The sequence below is a fragment of the Myxocyprinus asiaticus genome, chromosome 14, assembly GCF_019703515.2.
Source record: "Myxocyprinus asiaticus isolate MX2 ecotype Aquarium Trade chromosome 14, UBuf_Myxa_2, whole genome shotgun sequence".
Taxonomy (NCBI): Eukaryota; Metazoa; Chordata; class Actinopteri; order Cypriniformes; family Catostomidae; genus Myxocyprinus; species Myxocyprinus asiaticus.
In genome coordinates, this window is record NC_059357.1 from 47,785,960 (window position 1) to 47,809,730 (window position 23,771).

The 23,771-nt window shown below is 37.8% G+C and overlaps 1 protein-coding gene across 15 annotated transcripts in view; it reads left to right on the top strand.

Annotated features, from left to right (window-relative positions):
* The window catches only part of LOC127452143 (sterile alpha motif domain-containing protein 9-like), a 41,571-nt gene that overhangs the window by 10,236 nt on the left and 7,564 nt on the right, over positions 1-23,771 (top strand). For all 15 annotated transcript variants that reach the window (XM_051717376.1, XM_051717380.1, XM_051717371.1 and 12 more), the window contains one exon: positions 21,957-22,006. In XM_051717376.1, the coding sequence (XP_051573336.1) occupies positions 22,003-22,006 (4 nt within the window). In that variant the 5' untranslated portion in view covers positions 21,957-22,002. The remainder of the gene's footprint in view (positions 1-21,956; positions 22,007-23,771) is intronic.

Genomic DNA, 23,771 nt, shown 5'->3' on the forward strand with positions numbered 1-23,771 from the left:
AATAAATATGTTAAATATTTGCTAACGTTGATTCAGTGAATGCGTGTCATGTTCTATATTTAAAGTACAATGATCATAATTCAAAGCGAGGATGTCGCAGATAAGTACCCCTTTTCAGCATCGGATTTGGAATAGATTAAGTATTTTAAATGGGTCGCATAAACACAATTTTGTTTTTTTTATACTGTTTTTTGAAGGTTGGTTTTTAGACTACTCAACTAGTCGGTTACAAAACTTCCGTTTAAATGACAGTCAAATAAGTCGGAGCGCACATCCCTACTCCAGAGTACAGGCCTCGGTGTAACGCTTATTCCTTCAACGATAAATGCGAGTCTGACCATCACCCCTGGTGAGACAAAACTGCGACTTGTCAGTGAAGAGCACTTTTTGCCAGTCCTGTCTGGTCCAGCGAAGGTGGGTTTGTGCCCAAAGGCGACGTTGTTGCTGGTGATGTCTGGTAAGGACCTGCCTTACAACAGGCCTACAAGCCCTCAGTCCAGCCTCTCTCAGCCTATTGCGGACAGTCTGAGTACTGATGGAGGGACTGTGCGTTCCTGGTGTAACTTGGGCAGTTGTTGTTGCCATCCTGTACCTGTCCCACAGGTGTGATATTCGGATGTGCCGATCCTGTGCAGGTGTTGTTACACGTGGTCTGCAACTGCAAGGATGATCAGCTGTCCTTCCTGTCTCCCTGTAGTGCTGTCTTAGGCATTTCACAGTATGGACATTGCAATTTATTGCCCTGGCCACATCCGCAGTCCTCATGCTTCCATGCAGCATGCCTAATGCACACGCATTATGCACACGCAGATGAGCAGGGACCCTGGGCATCTTTCTTTTGGTGTTTTTCAGAGTCAGTAGAAAGGTCTTTTTAGTGTCCTAAGTTTTTATAACTGTGACCTTAATTGTCTACTGTCTGTAAGCTGTTAGTGTCGTAACGACCGTTCCACAGGTGCATGTTCATTAATTGTTTATGGTTCATTGAACAAGCATGGAAAACATTGTTTAAACCCTTTACAATAAAGATCTGTAAAGTTATTTGGATTTTTACAAAAGTATCTTTAAAATGCAGTGTCCTGAAAAAGGGACGTTTCTTTTTTTTTTTTTTTGCTAAGTTTAGATGTCATGATGATGTGATGTCGTGATGGTCCGAGGTTTGTTATGTTGATGTCATTAACTACATTGAGTTGTTATAATGACAGCCAACAACTGCACAAGTTGAGGCTGAAATTAATTTTTACTCCAAATAACACTTAAATGGTTGCTGTTTTCTGTCTGAATCGCTCGTTTCGGTAGTTTTTATATTGTGTCTCGAGACTTCGTTTTTTTGTCGTATTCACTTAAAAATTTATAAACGATACATTAATTACTTAGAGGAAGATAAACAACACTTTTAATTCTATTTTAATATGATTGTTAAAGCATTTTATCTACTACACAATACACATTAATGTTCATGAAATGGCTGATATGAGTCCAATTGAAGACACTCTATTTTTATATTACATTCTACAGCCTCAATGGACAAGTGGAACCATTGTACTACAAAAGCAGGTCTATGCACTGCAAACAATAAAAGACTGTAATATAAAAACACAAAACAAGGATTTATGATTAAATACTTTATTGAACATGAAAATAATATGTAGAAATATGCAATGTAACAATTACAATAATACATTTTTAATTGTTTATTTGGACATAAAGTAACAACAGAGATTGTTATACACTAAACAAATGAATAAACATTACTGTGCTATGAAATCGGTACATTTCACAACTTGAGATGAGCATAAATTCATGGGGAGCCACCTTTTACCTATAGTTGCTTTTTGGATCTGTTTAAAAGAAAACACATTGGCTGCGTCCGAAACCAGGAAAATGCTGCCTCTGGAGGCTGTATACATAGGTAGGAAGGGATCAGGGCACGTCCGAATCCAGTGTTCATGTCACATCCTGTCTAATGAGATACCTTCATCTAATCGATTTTTGAGGGCAGCATAGATGTATCCTTCACTGCCTATGAAATCCTACAATCCTGTGCGCACGGATCCACAGCGGTTGAGCTGAAGAAAACAAATGGTGGCCGAAGAGGCAGTTGATAGCCAATTTGTGTATAATGTACGTTTTTATTCACTTTCTCCAACTTTTAATTCCATTTCTAGCGAGAAAGTAGTATTGTAGTTATTAAATATACACTTAGTTATCGCCAAAACTCTCTTGATTTTGTTCTAGTCCATTCAGTCCAACCGAACCACAACAAAGCAGACGCGTTACATTTTAGTAGATAATCAGTTGCTGGTATCCTAGCAACAATGTAACGTTATGCTGCCTCATTAGCCTGTCCAAAACCAGTTTCTGGAGGTGCATTCGTACACGAACGCTGTCTGTTGAGTCATTGACTGATTGGGCAGCAAGGCAACAAGACAGCTACCTATGGTCTCGGACGCAGCCATTTCTCTACACACAATTTAGGAATCTCGAAACTGCAGCAGTTTTATAAAATACTCAGAAGTCATGAAATTTAATAAACATGAAAGAGTAACTTCACTGAAAAAAATGAAACTTATAAATGCATTGCAATCAGTACACGAGTAGGCCTAATGTTCGATTTATTATAGCATGACAAACAATATAAGCTTCAACAGACCTACCAGAAACATATCCAAGCAGTATAGCAGGTAAACAATTTCGCCAAACAGTAAAAAACAGTAAAATCCACACTGTAAAAAATGTCTGTAATTTTAACAGTAAAAGACTGTAAAAATGCTACAGAAATAAAACGTTAATTGATTAACGAATATTAACTGTAAAATATACAGTAAAAAGGTCCTTAGAGGACAAAAATGTCCATGTCAAAAAACTGCCATAAAAATACATTAATATTATTTTCCACTTTCACTGACTTAGATATTTTAACCAACATCAGTCCTGATCATAACTACCAAATATTCATTCATTTTAACCCTTTAAATGCCAGTTTGTTTACGTAATGCCACTGTTGTTTTTTACACACACACACACACACACGTTGGTGCAGCTATCATTATGAGGACTCTCCATAGACATAATGATTTTTATTCTGTACAAACTATAGATTCTATCCCCTAACCCTACCTCTAAACCTAACCCTCACAAAAAACGTTCTGCATTTTTACATTTTCAGTAAAACATCGTTTAGTATGTTTTTGTTTTTTTAAGCGATTTAAGTTATGGGGACACAAAAATGTCCTTATAAACCACATTTATAGCATGATACCCTTGTAATTACCAGTTTGTAAACCTAAAAAAAAAGTCCTCGTAAACCACTTAAACCTGCCCACACACACACACACACACACACTCTGACATCCATACCAACACACCCACACATTTTCGTTCTTCAAAAAGAGCTGCATCATTTATTCCATTGGCCTGCAGTGCTCTATAATACAGCAAACAGAAAATAGGAAAAAAGCATGTATTTGCTCCATAGGCTAAACATGAGAAAAATGGCGCCATCTGGTGGAAAATATAAAAAATTTAAATTTTGAAGCCAGGGCTCTGGAATGAAAGCATAATATCATACAAGTTTTAATGGGTTTCAATGGGGACATATTTGTCCTGAAGGTCCTGAGTGTAACTATTTTGTGCATACAGTGTATTATAGATATATTATAGGAACTGAGGTTGAAATATCAAAGTTCCCCCAAAAATACACACCTTTGGCAAGATTTATGCTGTTGGCATTAACACGGCCAAAATGATCGAAAAAACAAGAATGAAAAAGACAAAAATGTCCAGAAGGTCGCACAAGTGTTAAAAATGTATTAAACATATAACTATACATAGCCTACTGTCCTTGTGAAAAAAACTGAGCTCCTAAAATGAGTAGACTGAAGTATTAGCTACTTTTTAGAAGTTAGCCTACTGCACTCTGAAATCTTCATGCTTACAGTTATGTACATGTCATTGCCCCTCGAGTACTCAACAAGTACTCAAGTAATTAGTCTTGAGTACTCGAGTAGACAAAATGCCCATCCCTAGGTCGCACGAGGATACAGTAGATGGGGTATATTCTTGCTCTGAGTGCTGTAGGTTATGTATGACCACAAGGAAGTTTAACATTATCACGTTATCATGTTAATTATTTGAACAAATTAACACACTGCCTGAAAGTACGTGTTGTTTCCTTGTAGGTCTGAGCGATTTTGACCAAAATCTAAAGTCGCCTTTTCATTGTCTCCGACATTCGCATGTGACTGTCGTATTTCTCCCCCTAGTGGCAGTTGTCATGAACTGTTATTTTGCTCGCAATGGATTTTGTTCATTGAAGAAGCTACAAACATTTTACCTCAGAATGACATTACTGTGTACTACTGTGCAGATGAATGAATTCAATAAAATTCAGGATTAATATTCACTCTATTTATTTTTAACAATTATTTATCATTATTACTGTTTTTATAGTTAATATTATGATAATTAACAGCAACAACAACTCTAATTCAGAAATTAATATATTTGATTTTAAATATGTAGGTTTTGTGTGTGCAAAAAGCTTTTTGTGATATTTGCAACGTATACAATCATTTCTGACTTCTAAATTATTAAAACCTGTTGATGCTCATTGACCCCACCTATGGGCCTGACTTGACTTTGCTTAAATGAGTTCACATTTACTATATAGTGTGTTGTTCAAAATTGCTCACAATGTTGACAAATTATTCATCTTTTTTGACTAGACTCTATAGTAAATGTGAACTCATTTAAGCAAAGTGACATCAGTTCTTGGGGTGGGGGCGTCGATGCAAATCAACAGGTTTGTCAAAAAAATAAAAAAATAAAATAGTAGCAGGCGTTTAGAAAAAAAATCTCACTTCGCGCTGATAGTTTTGTATGAATACATCACTTCGATCAGGTGATCGCATATGGTGTAGTTGCATAAATTGAAATATTTTAATTCAGCCGAGGCTCAAATCGGATCTGAAAATGTTGCACCCAGTGACGGTCGGAACCTAACGCAGCCTCCATGCAACTCTACATTGGAAATGAATGACTTCCAGTCTGTCGTTTGTCTGATGCAGTGAAAAGGCAGCTTAATTGTGTTTGATTTAAAAAATATTTCCATTTGAACTGCTATATGATAAACATTAACTTCAAAGTGATTCATTTTTATCAAAAAGAATCATGTTTTGCCCATGCTCTAATAAATACTGATGAAAATACAGGTGCATCTCAATAAATTAGAATGTCGTGGAAAAGTTCATTTATTTCAGTAATTCAACTCAAATTGTGAAACTCGTGTATTAAATAAATTCAATGCACACAGACTGAAGTAGTTTAAGTCTTTGGTTCTTTTAATTGTGATGATTTTGGCTCACATTTAACAAAAACCCACCAATTCACTATCTCAAAAAATTAGAATATGGTGACATGCCAATCAGCTAATCAACTCAAAACACCTGCAAAGGTGACAGTCAAAAGTAACAGTCAGTATCTGGTGTGGCCACCAGCTGCATTAAGTACTGTAGTGCATGTCCTCCTCATGGACTGCACCAGATTTGCCAGATCTTGCTGTGAGATGTTACCCCACTCTTCCACCAAGGCACTTACATGTTCTTGGACATTTCTGGGGGAATGGCCCTAGCCCTCACCCTCTGATCCAACAGGTCCTAGATGTGCTCAATGGGATTGAGATCCGGGCTCTTCGCTGGCCATGGCAGAACACTGACATTCCTGTCTTGCAGGAAATCACGCACAGAACGAACCGTATGGCTGGTGGCATTGTCACGCTGGAGGGTCATGTCAGGATGAGCCTGCAGGAAGGGTACCACATGAGGGAGGAGGATGTCTTCCCTGTAACACACAGCACTGAGATTGCCTGCAATGACAACAAGCTCAGTCCGATGATGCTGTGACACACCGCCCCAGACCATGATGGACCCTCCACATCCAAATCGATCCCGCTCCAGAGTAGGGATGTGCGAGACTGGTCGACTAAACGGTTCTGATGCTGCTAGTCGACACTGGAATTACTAGTTGGTTAATATTTACCCCCATCAAACTGATCACAATTTTTACACATTTACGTTTGGCTTTATATTTTTTACAGAGGCTGCACATATATTACTGTCATATTAATGTTACATATTTTAAATAGAATTAATAATACAAGTATTATTTAAAAAAGAGGATTTCTGGAGCAGATACAGAGTTTAATTTCACCTCAGGCTGCGTGTGCTTCTCTCTCTCACTCGCGGCGCGCGCAGGAAAATGTCCTCTCGCTAGACAAGCAAACTCAGCAAAGTAATGAAATCACTTCAGTGGTGCGGGAATCGGCTTTCCAAACGTTTGAAAGTCCCTATGGATGTTTTCACATTTGAGTCTTCTTTAAAACTGCATGCTTGTACGTTATTTTTCCACTGAGCGGGCTTTTTCAAGCGTAGGACAGGCGCCTCAGGTGAGTCAAGTCCCATCTTTCACCGGACCATGTCGACGGGTTAATTTTGCTCATCCAAAAATTATGCTTTTGAGTAAGTAGCTTAGAAAATAACTGTTTTAGGCTAGATATGCCATTTTTTAATCTGCTGATTAAAAAGGCTATTTTCAACAAGGTGCCGACTGCTGAATGGGTTAAACTATCTTTTATTCTGTGTTCAAGTCATGTTAAGAATACATTAGCATTATTGTAGGCGACATTACAGGCCTATTTTTTTCTTATCCTATAGCTACTTTATTTTTTTTACATCGTAACTGTTATTGTTTAACGTTCTTTACCGAACAGCTGTCATATTAGATCAATGGTTAATGCACCACTGCACGTCGTGATTTTCAGAGCATTTTTTTCTCTCTCATAGATTTGGCTTACCTGTTAATTATTTTCAACAATGTCCTGACTGTTTTATTAAGTTAAGTAACTTTTACTTGGTGATTTCCGTTTAGAACAGGCTTTTAATGGTTGTTTCATTGGTCCTGCACTATTCATTCAATTGTTTTCAATAAATATGTTAAATATTTGCTAACGTTGATTCAGTGAATGCGTGTCATGTTCTATATTTAAAGTACAATGATCATAATTCAAAGCGAGGATGTCGCAGATAAGTACCCCTTTTCAGCATCGGATTTGGAATAGATTAAGTATTTTAAATGGGTCGCATAAACACAATTTTGTTTTTTTTATACTGTTTTTTGAAGGTTGGTTTTTAGACTACTCAACTAGTCGGTTACAAAACTTCCGTTTAAATGACAGTCAAATAAGTCGGAGCGCACATCCCTACTCCAGAGTACAGGCCTCGGTGTAACGCTTATTCCTTCAACGATAAATGCGAGTCTGACCATCACCCCTGGTGAGACAAAACTGCGACTTGTCAGTGAAGAGCACTTTTTGCCAGTCCTGTCTGGTCCAGCGAAGGTGGGTTTGTGCCCAAAGGCGACGTTGTTGCTGGTGATGTCTGGTAAGGACCTGCCTTACAACAGGCCTACAAGCCCTCAGTCCAGCCTCTCTCAGCCTATTGCGGACAGTCTGAGTACTGATGGAGGGACTGTGCGTTCCTGGTGTAACTTGGGCAGTTGTTGTTGCCATCCTGTACCTGTCCCACAGGTGTGATATTCGGATGTGCCGATCCTGTGCAGGTGTTGTTACACGTGGTCTGCAACTGCAAGGATGATCAGCTGTCCTTCCTGTCTCCCTGTAGTGCTGTCTTAGGCATTTCACAGTATGGACATTGCAATTTATTGCCCTGGCCACATCCGCAGTCCTCATGCTTCCATGCAGCATGCCTAATGCACACGCATTATGCACACGCAGATGAGCAGGGACCCTGGGCATCTTTCTTTTGGTGTTTTTCAGAGTCAGTAGAAAGGTCTTTTTAGTGTCCTAAGTTTTTATAACTGTGACCTTAATTGTCTACTGTCTGTAAGCTGTTAGTGTCGTAACGACCGTTCCACAGGTGCATGTTCATTAATTGTTTATGGTTCATTGAACAAGCATGGAAAACATTGTTTAAACCCTTTACAATAAAGATCTGTAAAGTTATTTGGATTTTTACAAAAGTATCTTTAAAATGCAGTGTCCTGAAAAAGGGACGTTTCTTTTTTTTTTTTTTGCTAAGTTTAGATGTCATGATGATGTGATGTCGTGATGGTCCGAGGTTTGTTATGTTGATGTCATTAACTACATTGAGTTGTTATAATGACAGCCAACAACTGCACAAGTTGAGGCTGAAATTAATTTTTACTCCAAATAACACTTAAATGGTTGCTGTTTTCTGTCTGAATCGCTCGTTTCGGTAGTTTTTATATTGTGTCTCGAGACTTCGTTTTTTTGTCGTATTCACTTAAAAATTTATAAACGATACATTAATTACTTAGAGGAAGATAAACAACACTTTTAATTCTATTTTAATATGATTGTTAAAGCATTTTATCTACTACACAATACACATTAATGTTCATGAAATGGCTGATATGAGTCCAATTGAAGACACTCTATTTTTATATTACATTCTACAGCCTCAATGGACAAGTGGAACCATTGTACTACAAAAGCAGGTCTATGCACTGCAAACAATAAAAGACTGTAATATAAAAACACAAAACAAGGATTTATGATTAAATACTTTATTGAACATGAAAATAATATGTAGAAATATGCAATGTAACAATTACAATAATACATTTTTAATTGTTTATTTGGACATAAAGTAACAACAGAGATTGTTATACACTAAACAAATGAATAAACATTACTGTGCTATGAAATCGGTACATTTCACAACTTGAGATGAGCATAAATTCATGGGGAGCCACCTTTTACCTATAGTTGCTTTTTGGATCTGTTTAAAAGAAAACACATTGGCTGCGTCCGAAACCAGGAAAATGCTGCCTCTGGAGGCTGTATACATAGGTAGGAAGGGATCAGGGCACGTCCGAATCCAGTGTTCATGTCACATCCTGTCTAATGAGATACCTTCATCTAATCGATTTTTGAGGGCAGCATAGATGTATCCTTCACTGCCTATGAAATCCTACAATCCTGTGCGCACGGATCCACAGCGGTTGAGCTGAAGAAAACAAATGGTGGCCGAAGAGGCAGTTGATAGCCAATTTGTGTATAATGTACGTTTTTATTCACTTTCTCCAACTTTTAATTCCATTTCTAGCGAGAAAGTAGTATTGTAGTTATTAAATATACACTTAGTTATCGCCAAAACTCTCTTGATTTTGTTCTAGTCCATTCAGTCCAACCGAACCACAACAAAGCAGACGCGTTACATTTTAGTAGATAATCAGTTGCTGGTATCCTAGCAACAATGTAACGTTATGCTGCCTCATTAGCCTGTCCAAAACCAGTTTCTGGAGGTGCATTCGTACACGAACGCTGTCTGTTGAGTCATTGACTGATTGGGCAGCAAGGCAACAAGACAGCTACCTATGGTCTCGGACGCAGCCATTTCTCTACACACAATTTAGGAATCTCGAAACTGCAGCAGTTTTATAAAATACTCAGAAGTCATGAAATTTAATAAACATGAAAGAGTAACTTCACTGAAAAAAATGAAACTTATAAATGCATTGCAATCAGTACACGAGTAGGCCTAATGTTCGATTTATTATAGCATGACAAACAATATAAGCTTCAACAGACCTACCAGAAACATATCCAAGCAGTATAGCAGGTAAACAATTTCGCCAAACAGTAAAAAACAGTAAAATCCACACTGTAAAAAATGTCTGTAATTTTAACAGTAAAAGACTGTAAAAATGCTACAGAAATAAAACGTTAATTGATTAACGAATATTAACTGTAAAATATACAGTAAAAAGGTCCTTAGAGGACAAAAATGTCCATGTCAAAAAACTGCCATAAAAATACATTAATATTATTTTCCACTTTCACTGACTTAGATATTTTAACCAACATCAGTCCTGATCATAACTACCAAATATTCATTCATTTTAACCCTTTAAATGCCAGTTTGTTTACGTAATGCCACTGTTGTTTTTTACACACACACACACACACACGTTGGTGCAGCTATCATTATGAGGACTCTCCATAGACATAATGATTTTTATTCTGTACAAACTATAGATTCTATCCCCTAACCCTACCTCTAAACCTAACCCTCACAAAAAACGTTCTGCATTTTTACATTTTCAGTAAAACATCGTTTAGTATGTTTTTGTTTTTTTAAGCGATTTAAGTTATGGGGACACAAAAATGTCCTTATAAACCACATTTATAGCATGATACCCTTGTAATTACCAGTTTGTAAACCTAAAAAAAAAGTCCTCGTAAACCACTTAAACCTGCCCACACACACACACACACACACACTCTGACATCCATACCAACACACCCACACATTTTCGTTCTTCAAAAAGAGCTGCATCATTTATTCCATTGGCCTGCAGTGCTCTATAATACAGCAAACAGAAAATAGGAAAAAAGCATGTATTTGCTCCATAGGCTAAACATGAGAAAAATGGCGCCATCTGGTGGAAAATATAAAAAATTTAAATTTTGAAGCCAGGGCTCTGGAATGAAAGCATAATATCATACAAGTTTTAATGGGTTTCAATGGGGACATATTTGTCCTGAAGGTCCTGAGTGTAACTATTTTGTGCATACAGTGTATTATAGATATATTATAGGAACTGAGGTTGAAATATCAAAGTTCCCCCAAAAATACACACCTTTGGCAAGATTTATGCTGTTGGCATTAACACGGCCAAAATGATCGAAAAAACAAGAATGAAAAAGACAAAAATGTCCAGAAGGTCGCACAAGTGTTAAAAATGTATTAAACATATAACTATACATAGCCTACTGTCCTTGTGAAAAAAACTGAGCTCCTAAAATGAGTAGACTGAAGTATTAGCTACTTTTTAGAAGTTAGCCTACTGCACTCTGAAATCTTCATGCTTACAGTTATGTACATGTCATTGCCCCTCGAGTACTCAACAAGTACTCAAGTAATTAGTCTTGAGTACTCGAGTAGACAAAATGCCCATCCCTAGGTCGCACGAGGATACAGTAGATGGGGTATATTCTTGCTCTGAGTGCTGTAGGTTATGTATGACCACAAGGAAGTTTAACATTATCACGTTATCATGTTAATTATTTGAACAAATTAACACACTGCCTGAAAGTACGTGTTGTTTCCTTGTAGGTCTGAGCGATTTTGACCAAAATCTAAAGTCGCCTTTTCATTGTCTCCGACATTCGCATGTGACTGTCGTATTTCTCCCCCTAGTGGCAGTTGTCATGAACTGTTATTTTGCTCGCAATGGATTTTGTTCATTGAAGAAGCTACAAACATTTTACCTCAGAATGACATTACTGTGTACTACTGTGCAGATGAATGAATTCAATAAAATTCAGGATTAATATTCACTCTATTTATTTTTAACAATTATTTATCATTATTACTGTTTTTATAGTTAATATTATGATAATTAACAGCAACAACAACTCTAATTCAGAAATTAATATATTTGATTTTAAATATGTAGGTTTTGTGTGTGCAAAAAGCTTTTTGTGATATTTGCAACGTATACAATCATTTCTGACTTCTAAATTATTAAAACCTGTTGATGCTCATTGACCCCACCTATGGGCCTGACTTGACTTTGCTTAAATGAGTTCACATTTACTATATAGTGTGTTGTTCAAAATTGCTCACAATGTTGACAAATTATTCATCTTTTTTGACTAGACTCTATAGTAAATGTGAACTCATTTAAGCAAAGTGACATCAGTTCTTGGGGTGGGGGCGTCGATGCAAATCAACAGGTTTGTCAAAAAAAATAAAAAAATAAAATAGTAGCAGGCGTTTAGAAAAAAAATCTCACTTCGCGCTGATAGTTTTGTATGAATACATCACTTCGATCAGGTGATCGCATATGGTGTAGTTGCATAAATTGAAATATTTTAATTCAGCCGAGGCTCAAATCGGATCTGAAAATGTTGCACCCAGTGACGGTCGGAACCTAACGCAGCCTCCATGCAACTCTACATTGGAAATGAATGACTTCCAGTCTGTCGTTTGTCTGATGCAGTGAAAAGGCAGCTTAATTGTGTTTGATTTAAAAAATATTTCCATTTGAACTGCTATATGATAAACATTAACTTCAAAGTGATTCATTTTTATCAAAAAGAATCATGTTTTGCCCATGCTCTAATAAATACTGATGAAAATACAGGTGCATCTCAATAAATTAGAATGTCGTGGAAAAGTTCATTTATTTCAGTAATTCAACTCAAATTGTGAAACTCGTGTATTAAATAAATTCAATGCACACAGACTGAAGTAGTTTAAGTCTTTGGTTCTTTTAATTGTGATGATTTTGGCTCACATTTAACAAAAACCCACCAATTCACTATCTCAAAAAATTAGAATATGGTGACATGCCAATCAGCTAATCAACTCAAAACACCTGCAAAGGTTTCCTGAGCCTTCAAAATGGTCTCTCAGTTTGGTTCACTAGGCTACACAATCATGGGGAAGACTGCTGATCTGACAGTTGTCCAGAAGACAATCACTGATACCCTTCACAAGGAGGGTAAGCCACAAACATTAATTGCCAAAGAAGCTGGCTGTTCACAGAGTGCTGTATCCAAGCATGTTAACAGAAAGTTGAGTGGAAGGAAAAAGTGTGGAAGAAAAAGATGCACAACCAACCGAGAGAACCGCAGCGTTATGAGGATTGTCAAGCAAAATCGATTCAAGAATTTGGGTGAACTTCACAAGGAATGGACTGAGGCTGGGGTCAAGGCATCAAGAGCCACCACACACAGACGTGTCAAGGAATTTGGCTACAGTTGTCGTATTTCTCTTGTTAAGCCACTCCTGAACCACAGACAACGTCAGAGTCGTCTTACCTGGGCTAAGGAGAAGAAGAACTGGACTGTTGCCAGGTGTTCCAAAGTCCTCTTTTCAGATGAGAGCAAGTTTTGTATTTCATTTGGAAACCAAGGTCCTAGAGTCTGGAGGAAGGGTGGAGAAGCTCATAGCCCAAGTTGCTTGAAGTCCAGTGTTAAGTTTCCACAGTCTGTGATGATTTGGGGTGCAATGTCATCTGCTGGTGTTGGTCCATTGTGTTTTTTGAAAACCAAAGTCACTGCACCCGTTTACCAAGAAATTTTGGAGCACTTCATGCTTCCTTCTGCTGACCAGCTTTTTAAAGATGCTGATTTCATTTTCCAGCAGGATTTGGCACCTGCCCACACTGCCAAAAGCACCAAAAGTTGGTTAAATGACCATGGTGTTAGTGTGCTTGACTGGCCAGCAAACTCACCAGACCTGAACCCCATAGAGAATCTATGGGGTATTGTCAAGAGGAAAATGAGAAACAAGAGACCAAAAAATGCAGATGAGCTGAAGGCCACTGTCAAAGAAACCTGGGCTTCCATACCACCTCAGCAGTGCCACAAACTGATCACCTCCATGCCACGCCGAATTGAGGCAGTAATTAAAGCAAAAGGAGCCCCTACCAAGTATTGATTACATATACATTAAATGAACATACTTTCCAGAAGACCAACAATTCACTAAAAATGTTTTTTTTTTATTGGTCTTATGATGTATTCTAATTTTTTGAGATAGTGTATTGGTGGGTTTTTGTTAAATGTGAGCCAAAATCATCACAATTAAAAGAACCAAAGACTTAAACTACTTCAGTCTGTGTGCACTGAATTTATTTAATACACGAGTTTCACAATTTGAGTTGAATTACTGAAATAAATGAACTTTTCCACGACATTCTAATTTATTGAGATGCACCTGTACTCTTCTAGAAAGTGTGTTCACACATGAGTCCTCATGAAAAGAACCAAAACTAAATAAATACATAAAACAGTGAAACACAGATGGAGAAAATATCATCTTTGCATTAACATTGCACCTGTCTGCGGTGTACCTTTTTTGTGAAAGGCCCACTTTTCATCATTGACCTTTGTAGTTTAATTGACAACAGCATTTTAATGCTGTGAAATGCTCTCATCTCCCGTTCTGTCCACAGAAATGCAGTGTCATGGGGTTATTTTAGATTAGTAACTTGCAGCTGCCCAACATTTGTTAAATGTATGCAAATGTGCAATTAAAGTGAATCTGGAGCACTTTTATTATAGGCCCCATTTCCACCTGGTATTAAGATGCGCTGCAGGTGATCCGATCACATGTTGTCAGGTGAGACACATCAGTGTTTACACCTGGTTGCTGAAATGTATCTCCGGTGACTACTTGTGTTCAGATTTGGAGGGGAAGGTCTCTTGTTTCATGACGACATACATCAGTCACTATGTCAGTGTGTTACTGCATGATATTAAAGCGCAACAAAGTCAGAAAAGAAAGCGAGAAAAAAGTGGCACTCTGTTTCTCCCAGATGCGGTTGAAATTTAATCTAAGCATAAACAACATGTCAAGCAGAATTATCTGATATTTTAGTGTATTACCTGTATTAAGGGAATACACTCGTACTTCTCATCTGTGTTGATATCAGACACACTAAAGAAGATACATGAAGCTCTTGTGATTGTGTTTATATCGACTTTTTAAAATGTTTAAAATTTCCTTTTTAAAGATGCTCGTAAACTGCAAACTTGAAAAACTTGTTTTAGCGCAGTAGTTGATTAACAGGTGAGGGGTGGCACTTCACTGCTGCCAGTACGCATACAGGATGGATTAGCATTTACATCTCAAATGTGATGTGGTCACATGCGTTTTTGACCATATGGGGTGTCTGTGATCCGATCACAAAATGTTTTAGACCCTCTTTAGACCTGTATTTAGGGATGACCACATGTGATCGGATTACCCGAAACGCATCTTAATACCAGGTGGAAACAGGGTTAAGATGTGGCCAGAATTCAGAGCACATCTGTCACTCAGAACACAAGATAGAATTGTGTGTTGAGCACAGAACCGCTCTGAAACCACTGAAAATCAGCAGAGCGAAACTTACGCACAGTGTGACTTGGTAGTCCAATTCCTGAACTAATGACTTTAATGAGCAGGTTATTTTGAATCCACTGCATACAGCACCACCATTGTAGTCCGATTCCAAAACAATTGACTATGAGCCAGTTCTTCGTTAAATAAAATAAAACAAAACAAAATATTACAACCAGTGCAGTGCGATTCCCAAAAGGATGATGAAAAGAAATGAAATGAAGAAAATGTTATCAAAAACATGTATATATCAGTCAGAGCGATTACTGAATTAATCTTAGTGACGCACAAGTTATGACTTTTGTCATGTCCAACTGGAAATGAAATTAGAACGGTTACAGTTGTCATCATGTAATTAAGGCTTGTGCGACTTCAGTCAGGCAGTGCAGTTACTGCTTGTTTATATGACCGTGTGTAGTTCAAGATACTTATGAGTTTTGTTGCATCAGTGGAATTTCATCAAATAATTTGGATTCATTAAATGTTATTGCAGTTTTGTTTGTTTAGAATGTTTATTTAATATATAGTTAGGATCAATTATTGAATTAAATTTATGCCTCTAAAATGTATTTCTGATTTGTGATATCTGCTCTGATGAAATACGAAATCAACTCATAATTTGTCAACAGGCGGCAGTAAATTTAATTAGAATTGCATTTCTTATTTCTGAAAAATTCTTCCTCAAATGTATTAAAAGAATCATGGAACTGTTAAGGAACTGGAATCGTTAAATTCCTTATGATTCCCAGCCCGATTCGCATTCATAAGCACAACTGCATTATGGCAAGACATGATCACCCTTCACATAGCATGAGCACATATACCCTGATCAGCCACAACATTAAAACCACTGACAGGTGAAGTGAATAACATTTATTATCTCATTACAATGGCACCTGTCAAGGGGTGGGATATATTAGGCAGCAAGTGAACAGTCAGTTCTTGAATTTCATGTGTTGGAAGCAGGAAAAATGGGCAAGCGTAAGGATCTGAAGGACTTTGACAAGGGCCAAATTGTGATGGCTAGACGACTGGGTCAGAGCATCTCCAAAACGGCTTGTGGGGTGTTCCTGGTATGCAGGGGTTAGTACCTACCAAAAGTAGTTGAAGGAAAGACAACCGGTGAACCGGCGACAGGGTCATGGGCGCCCAAGGCTCATTGATGTGCGTGGGGAGCAAAGGCTAGCCCATCTGGTCCGATCCCACAGAAGAGCTACTGTAGCACAAATTGCTGAAAAACTTCATGTTGGCCATGATAGAAAGGTGTCAGAACACACAGTGCATCGCAGCTTGCTGCGTATGGTGCTGCATAGCCACAGACCGGTCAGAGTGCCCATGCTGACCCATGTCCACCGCCGAAAGCGCCTACAATGGGCACGTGAGCGTCAGAACTGGACCATGGAGCAATGGAAGAAGGTGGCCTGGTCTGACGAATCACGTTTTCTTTTAGATCATGTGTACGGCCGGATGCATGTGCGGCATTTACCTGGGGAAAAGATGGCAGCATGATGCACCATGGGCAAAAATTGTTCAGGAATAATTTGAGGAACATGACAAAAAGTTCAAGGTGTTGACTTGGCCTCCAAATTCCCCAGATCTCAATCCGATTGAGCATCAGTGAGATGTGCTGGACCAACAAGTGTGGTCCACGGAGGCTCCACCTCGCCACTCACAGGACTTAAAGGATCTGCTACTAACGTCTTGGTGCCAGATACCACAGGACACCTTCAGAGGTCTAGCAGAGTCCACGCCTCGACAAGTTGGAGCTGTTTTGGTGGCACAAGTGGAACCTACAAGATATTAGGCTGGTGGTTTTAATGTTGTGGCTGATCGGTGTACATGAGCCTTTAACTGTCTGTCAGTCAATTGGGAGTACTAAATAGTCTGTTTCAGGGTTGGACAAAAGATCAGAATTTCTTAATTTGTTACCTCTCAATTCATGAGTTGGATTTTGAACTGAATTGGCTATGCCCCACAGGATGTTGAATTTGAATGATAGTGGATTTAAAAAAATAAAAACACAGTCGCACAACACAATTTCATTAGTCCAACACAACAAGACACATTTTGTGGCATAAATAATTATGTTATCATTCTTGACTAATTAAGCCTTAGTTAGCCTAAGTTTATTTCCTGATAAGTAGATTTGTTTTTACTTTTTTTATTCCTCTTAACTAAATATAACTGCCATCAAAACAGAATTAAATTTTGCAATACAACACCAGAAATGCTCCATCACATTGTTTTCAGATAACTTGAAAATAAATAGATCAAAATTTGAATCTATAAATTGCATTCTGGGAAATAAAGTGTTCTTTCACCATGGTTCATGAAATGGAAATGTATTAGTATAGTGAAATGTAATAAAAAAAAAAAAATTATAGGTTGTATTTCAAGCATGATTTATTATATTTAATATTATTTATAATTGATTATTAATACTGTACAAAGTGATGTGTAAACAGCATGCATGACATTTTTTTGTTTTTGAATTTATTTACTGAATATCAAGCCACCATGACTTAAAATCTGCCATCATTGTAAAAACCTATTTCGATTAAGAGGATTTCTTTAATTCTGTCAACTTAAAGGAATAGTTCACCCAAAAATGAAATTTTGCTGATAATTTACTCACCCTCGGGCCATCCAAGATGTATCTGAGTTTCTTTCTTCATCAAAACAGAATTTAAGACTTTTAGGATTTCATTTCAGGCCTCCTCCTCTAAACAATGCAAGTGAATGTACTCCATTTTTTGACGGTCCAAAATGCATATTTAGGGTGCATCAAAATAATCCACACGCCTCCAATCAACAAATAAAGTTCTTCTGAACGCAAACGATTGATTATTTTGAGAAACAAAACAATACTTATATAACATTTAACTAAAAATGTTCGCTGCCGTACATCTCTGTGACGGATGACGTAAGCTCGTTGGTAAGGGCACGCGTCACGTGGAGGAGGAGGCAGGAAGCGCATCATTGTTTACATTGTTTTTTTTATTTTTATTATTAATATTTGGACATTTTATTTTATTGTTTTGAAATTGTTTTGGACTGTTTTGGTTTGTGAACGGCACAAGTTTCTCTTGTAAACAATGACGTGCCTCCTCCTCCACGTGACGCGTGACCTTATCAATGAGCTTACGTCATCCCTCTCATGAGTGCACGTCACAGAGATGTACAGAAGCGAACATTTGTAGTTAAAAAGTATATAAGTATTGTTTTGTTTCTAAAAATAATCAATCGTTTGCATTCAGAAAAACTTTATTTTTCAACTGGATTCTTGTGGATTATTTTGATGCACCCAAAGTAAGCATTTTTTACCGTCAAAAAATGGAGTATATTCACTTGCATTTTTTAAAGGAGGAGGCCTGAAATGAAATCCTAAATTCTGTTTTGATGAAGAAAGAAACTCAGATACATCTTGGATGGCCTGAGGGTGAGTAAATTATCAGCAAATTTTCATTTTTGGGTGAACTATTCCTTTTTAAGTCCTGTGACAATTGCTTCCTTTACTAAAAGGGTTTTTATCTGTTTAGTATTCGAGCATCGCATGTAAAAATTTTTTTAGAAGAAATGCATGTCATGGAGAGCAGTGTGCTTGCTGTCTTTACATCACTAATTACATCACATTATTACTCACAACATAAACACCTATGAGAAAAAAACGTGTAACATTAAATACTTTAAAAAGGCACAAACAGCCCTTAAAAATTTTTTTTCTTTTCCCCTTTCCTTCCCAATTTTGCATGCCCTATTCCCAGTGCTCACTAGGTCCTCATGGTGCCACAGTTACTCATCACAATCCGTGTGGTGTAGGACAAATCTCAGTTGCCTCCGCTTTTGAGACGGTCAGCCTTATCATGAAACACGTGGCTTGCTGGGCAGGTCACCATGGAGACTTAGTGTGTGTGGAGGCTCATGATATAGAGCGCAACAGTGCCCGCCCACTTGTTTCAGCTGTCTGGTTTCTGGAAGTATTTTCCCCATTCATTTCCTCCATTTAACTTTTTATAAAATCCTTCATAAAAGAGTTGTAAGCCATGAACCAAACCAAACAGCTCCGAGGTGAATCACAACATCATGAAAATCAGACATAAAAGACAAAAGGTACAAGGCTGTGTACTTACCGTCTTTCATGAGGGCACAAACTACAATCCCATGAAGCATTGCAAATGATGTAACTGAATAAAAAATTATGGGAATACATAAAACTATTGATTTTAGGTTGTTGATTATAAGTATATAAAACAATATATTTTGCGATTATTGCTAAATATTCTGATATGTTAAAATATATAAGTACTTTAAGGGTGAAGGGAGACCGACTCAATTACGTCATTCAGAGTGCATTATGGGAGCACGCGGTCGCTCCGAGGCATATTTTTGCAGGTTTCGTTGGCCGATTGGTGGATCTTTCTCTGCTGTACCATGGGTAATGTATTTGTTTACCATGAATTAAACTCAAACACGATTTTTAAACAATGAAGTTGAAATAACGTGGACGAATGGCTTCAACTGAAGCATACACCATTGATGAACAACCTCATTGTTCACGGTAGGTGTGTCTTGAAAAATGTATAAGTTATCGTTGAAAATCAATTAGTCTATACTATGGGATAAATGAATGGGATTTTTACTTCCGGAACCAGAATGTCGCGCTCTATTCCCCACTATATTTGCGCACAACTTACCACACACCCCATCAAGAGCGAGAACCATTATATCATGACCACGAGGAGGATAACCCATGTGACTCTACCCTCCCTAACAACGGGCCAATTTGGTTGCTTAGGAGGCCTGGCTGGAGTAACAACAGACCTTAAATCTTGTTATATGAAATACAACATGGCTAACAATCAATTAATGGATACTTTTAATAGAGGAGCAAACTCATTCTGACATCACAAGACAAGAAGTTACTAGACGTGACAACAAACTCAACAACAACACTGTAAATAATACCATATTTTATTTATCTCTGACTCCCCTACCAAGGAGGAAGTGGGAACCGGTTGGACAGTTCACAGAAGACTTTTAATTACAAACAGTTCACTCGGACACAACATACAAAGTGCTATCTAGCACACACGCACTGGCAGACACACACACAGCTCCATGTGATGCTCACACTGTTGACCTTCCTGGCCCAATACAGAATGAACACATTTGCGAGCTGTGTGCAGCTCTCTCTCTCTCTCCCTCACTGGCGTATCCGGCTATTCTTTATCCCGCTCCCGGCTGATTGGGGAAACTCAGCACCAGGCGTCCATACTTACAGCCCAGCTACACCCTCCTTGTCACACCATATAAACGGTCAAACAATGTAACTATATTATTCATGCCCCTGTGCATGGTGGGAAGAGGATGAATGGGACTGAACCACATAAACATTTTGTGTAGGGATGTCAATTTTCGGGCATTTTCATAATCAGTTGTCATTTAGAATTTGTGAATTGTGTAATTACTGTTAATAAATAACTGTTAATAATAACTTGTATACATGATGCATATTCAAGTTCATTCAAACTTCACGTTGTGGATCGTGGGATATTTTGGACCTGAACTTATCTGAAATTAAGTCAAATCATAACCTGCTTCGTAGACACAGTAAACTAAATAACATACCATTTCTCTGGTGCTGGTGAGATGTCAGCTGAATGTGCCTTTGTGCTTTCCTGGCGATCACTGACAAAATTGTATGTTGGGATGAAACAAGGAGACCAGAAGATCAACAGTGCTTGCTGTCATGTTTAACACACTTACGATATATCCAGAAGACATACCCTGCGTTCGAATCCACGTACTGTCAGAGGATGTGTACTGTATTTGATGCACTTCTTGGCCGGTAAAACAGTACGTTCTTTTAGGTATGTATGCGATTAAATTTCAGACATGCTGTACTTCATCCGGGGATGTGGGTATTGACCCGTGACCCGAATATATGACGAAAGAACAACCGCATAAATAATCAGCTCTGGTTTTGTCAAACAAGCACCATTTAAGCACAATTAACAACTTTCTGGATAAATATAGCATTTACAGTTGAAAAGAGCCGTCCAATGTTTCAGCTCCCGAGAGATTATGGGCTCGTTAAGTGTCCAGTCGATCCGCACTTAAATCTCGCCAGAAATGATAGGTCATCCGGGTATTTCTCTTACTACTTTATGAATACTGAGGATTCGAACATACTACTCCATTGGCATACTGTTTTTGGCATACTATATAGTAGAGAAGTATGGATATTCGGCTGCAGCGATAATGTTAATTTATAGAGAAATGCTCCAACACTTTGTGGCTCTTCTTCTGTGATGCGCCTAAGACATGACATGCAGCGTGCAAGCAACCTCTAGCGGTGGATGACTGTATAGACAACATTATCAACGTCTACTGGCATGATTACTGAATGCATTTGTCCTGAAATTAGTAATAGATGATCGATAAGCTTAATCAATAAAATTATTAACAGCAATTAATCGATTAATCATTAACATCCCTAATTTTGTGTAGGCCAATTTCAACTCAGTGAAATGAATTAATTCAACTCCCTGCTATGCTTGTTGCTTTGATACAAAAAAAAGTATATTGTAAGCTTTGTAGAAAATCATGCTGTAACAGAAAAAGGAAGCTGTGATGTCTGTAATGTCTTTGGATTTCATTCCAGTTTTATTCTACTTTCTTAAATTCAAATTCAAATAGCAATTCTACATCATGTTTGCTACCTCAATTCAAATTCAGTAATTGCCATTCTGTATTCAATTCTAAATGGTGCACAACCATGGTCAGTACTTCATACTATTGATCATGTAGAAATACCCAGCCTGAAGTATCAACAGAACAAAGTGTTAGAAAATTATCTAATTTATTATAACTAATCAGATTAGTATAACATGATGGTGCAAATATATTACAAACTTTGATGTTCTACCTCCATGTTGTAAAATCTTATTGTTTGGTGAGTAGTATGAAATGCACTCTTCAAAAAGGATCTACTCTAACAATGTAATTTCTGTTTTTCAGGGGAAGCTGTCTACATTTGTAAAAGATTCTTAGAAGCCAGTAAATAATGGGCAAGTACAACATCGTTTTTCAGTACTAAAATAAAAAATAAAAAAAAAAGTCTTTTATTTAAGGATAGTGATCGTATGAAGCCATTTATCATCACATAGTTGTTTGGCTCTTTTTTAAATCATAATGATAACAGAAATCACCCAAATGGCCCTGATCAAAAGTTTACATACCCTTGAATGTTTGGCCTTGTTACAGACACACAAGGTGACACACACAGATTTAAATGGCAATTAAAGGTTAATTTCCCACATATCTGTGTATAAATAGTCAATGAGTTTGTTAGCTCTCATGTGGATGCACTGAGCAGGCTAGATACTGAGCCATGGGGAGCAGAAAAGAACTGTCAATGCTTAACAAGGTTATGGAACTTTATAAAGATGGAAAAGGATATAAAAAGATATCCAAAGCCTTGAAAATGCCAGTCAGTACTGTTCAATCACTTATTAAGAAGTGGAACATTCGGGGATCTCTTAATACCAAGCCAAGGTCAGGTAGACCAAGATTTCAGCCACAACTGCCAGAAGAATTGTTCGGGATACAAAGAAAAACCCACAGGTAACCTCAGGAGAAATACAGGCTGCTCTGGAAAAAGACGGTGTGGTTGTTTCAAGGAGCATAATACGACGATACTTGAACAAAAATGAGCTGCATGGTCGAGTTGCCAGAAAGAAGCCTTTACTGTGCCAATGCCACAAAAAAGCCCTGATACAATATGCCCGACAACACCTTGATACGCCTCACAGCTTCTGGCACACTGTAATTTGGAGTGACGAGACCAGAATAGAGCTTTATGGTCACAATCATAAGCGCTATGTTTGGAGAGGGGTCAACAAGGCCTATAGTGAAAAGAATACTATCCCCACTGTGAAGCATGGTGGTGTCTTACTGATGCTTTGGGGGTGTGTGAGCTCTAAAGGCACTGGGAATCTTGTGAAAATTGATGGCAAGATGAATGCAGCATGTTATCAGAAAATACTGGCAGACAATTTGCTTTCTTCTGCACGAAAGCTGCGCATGGGACGCTTTTGGACATTCCAGCACGACAGTGACCCTAAGCACAAGGCCAAGTTGATCCTCCAGTGGTTACAGCAGAAAAAGGTGAAGGTTTTGGAGTGGCCATCACAGTCTCCTGACCTTAATATCATCGAGCCACTCTGGGGAAATCTCAAACGTGCGGTTCATGCAAAATGACCAAAGACTTTGCATGACCTGGAGGCATTTTGCCAAGACGAATGGGCAGCTATACCACCTGCAAGAATTTGGGGCCTCATAGACAACTATTACAAAAGACTGCACGCTGTCATTGATGCTAAAGGGGGCAATACACAGTATTAAGAACTAAGGGTATGCAGACTTTTGAACAGGGGTCATTTCATTTTTTTCTTTGTTGCCATGTTTTGTTTTATGATTGTACCATTCTGTTATAACCTACAGTTGAATATGAATCCCATAAGGAATAAAAGAAATGTGTTTTGCCTGCTCACTCATGTTTTCTTTAAAAATGGTACATATATTACCAATTCTCTAAGGGTATGCAAACTTTTGAGCACAACTGTGTATATATATACAGGGTTGGGAGGATTACTTTTGAAATGTATTCCGCTACAGATTACAGAATACATGCTGTAAAATTTAATTTGTAACATATTCCATTAGATTACTCAAGGTCAGTAACGTATTCTAAATACTTTGGATTACTTCTTCAATTGTTTTGACTATAAAAACTCTGCCAGTACACGAAGACAAAATACACATGTTAAAAAT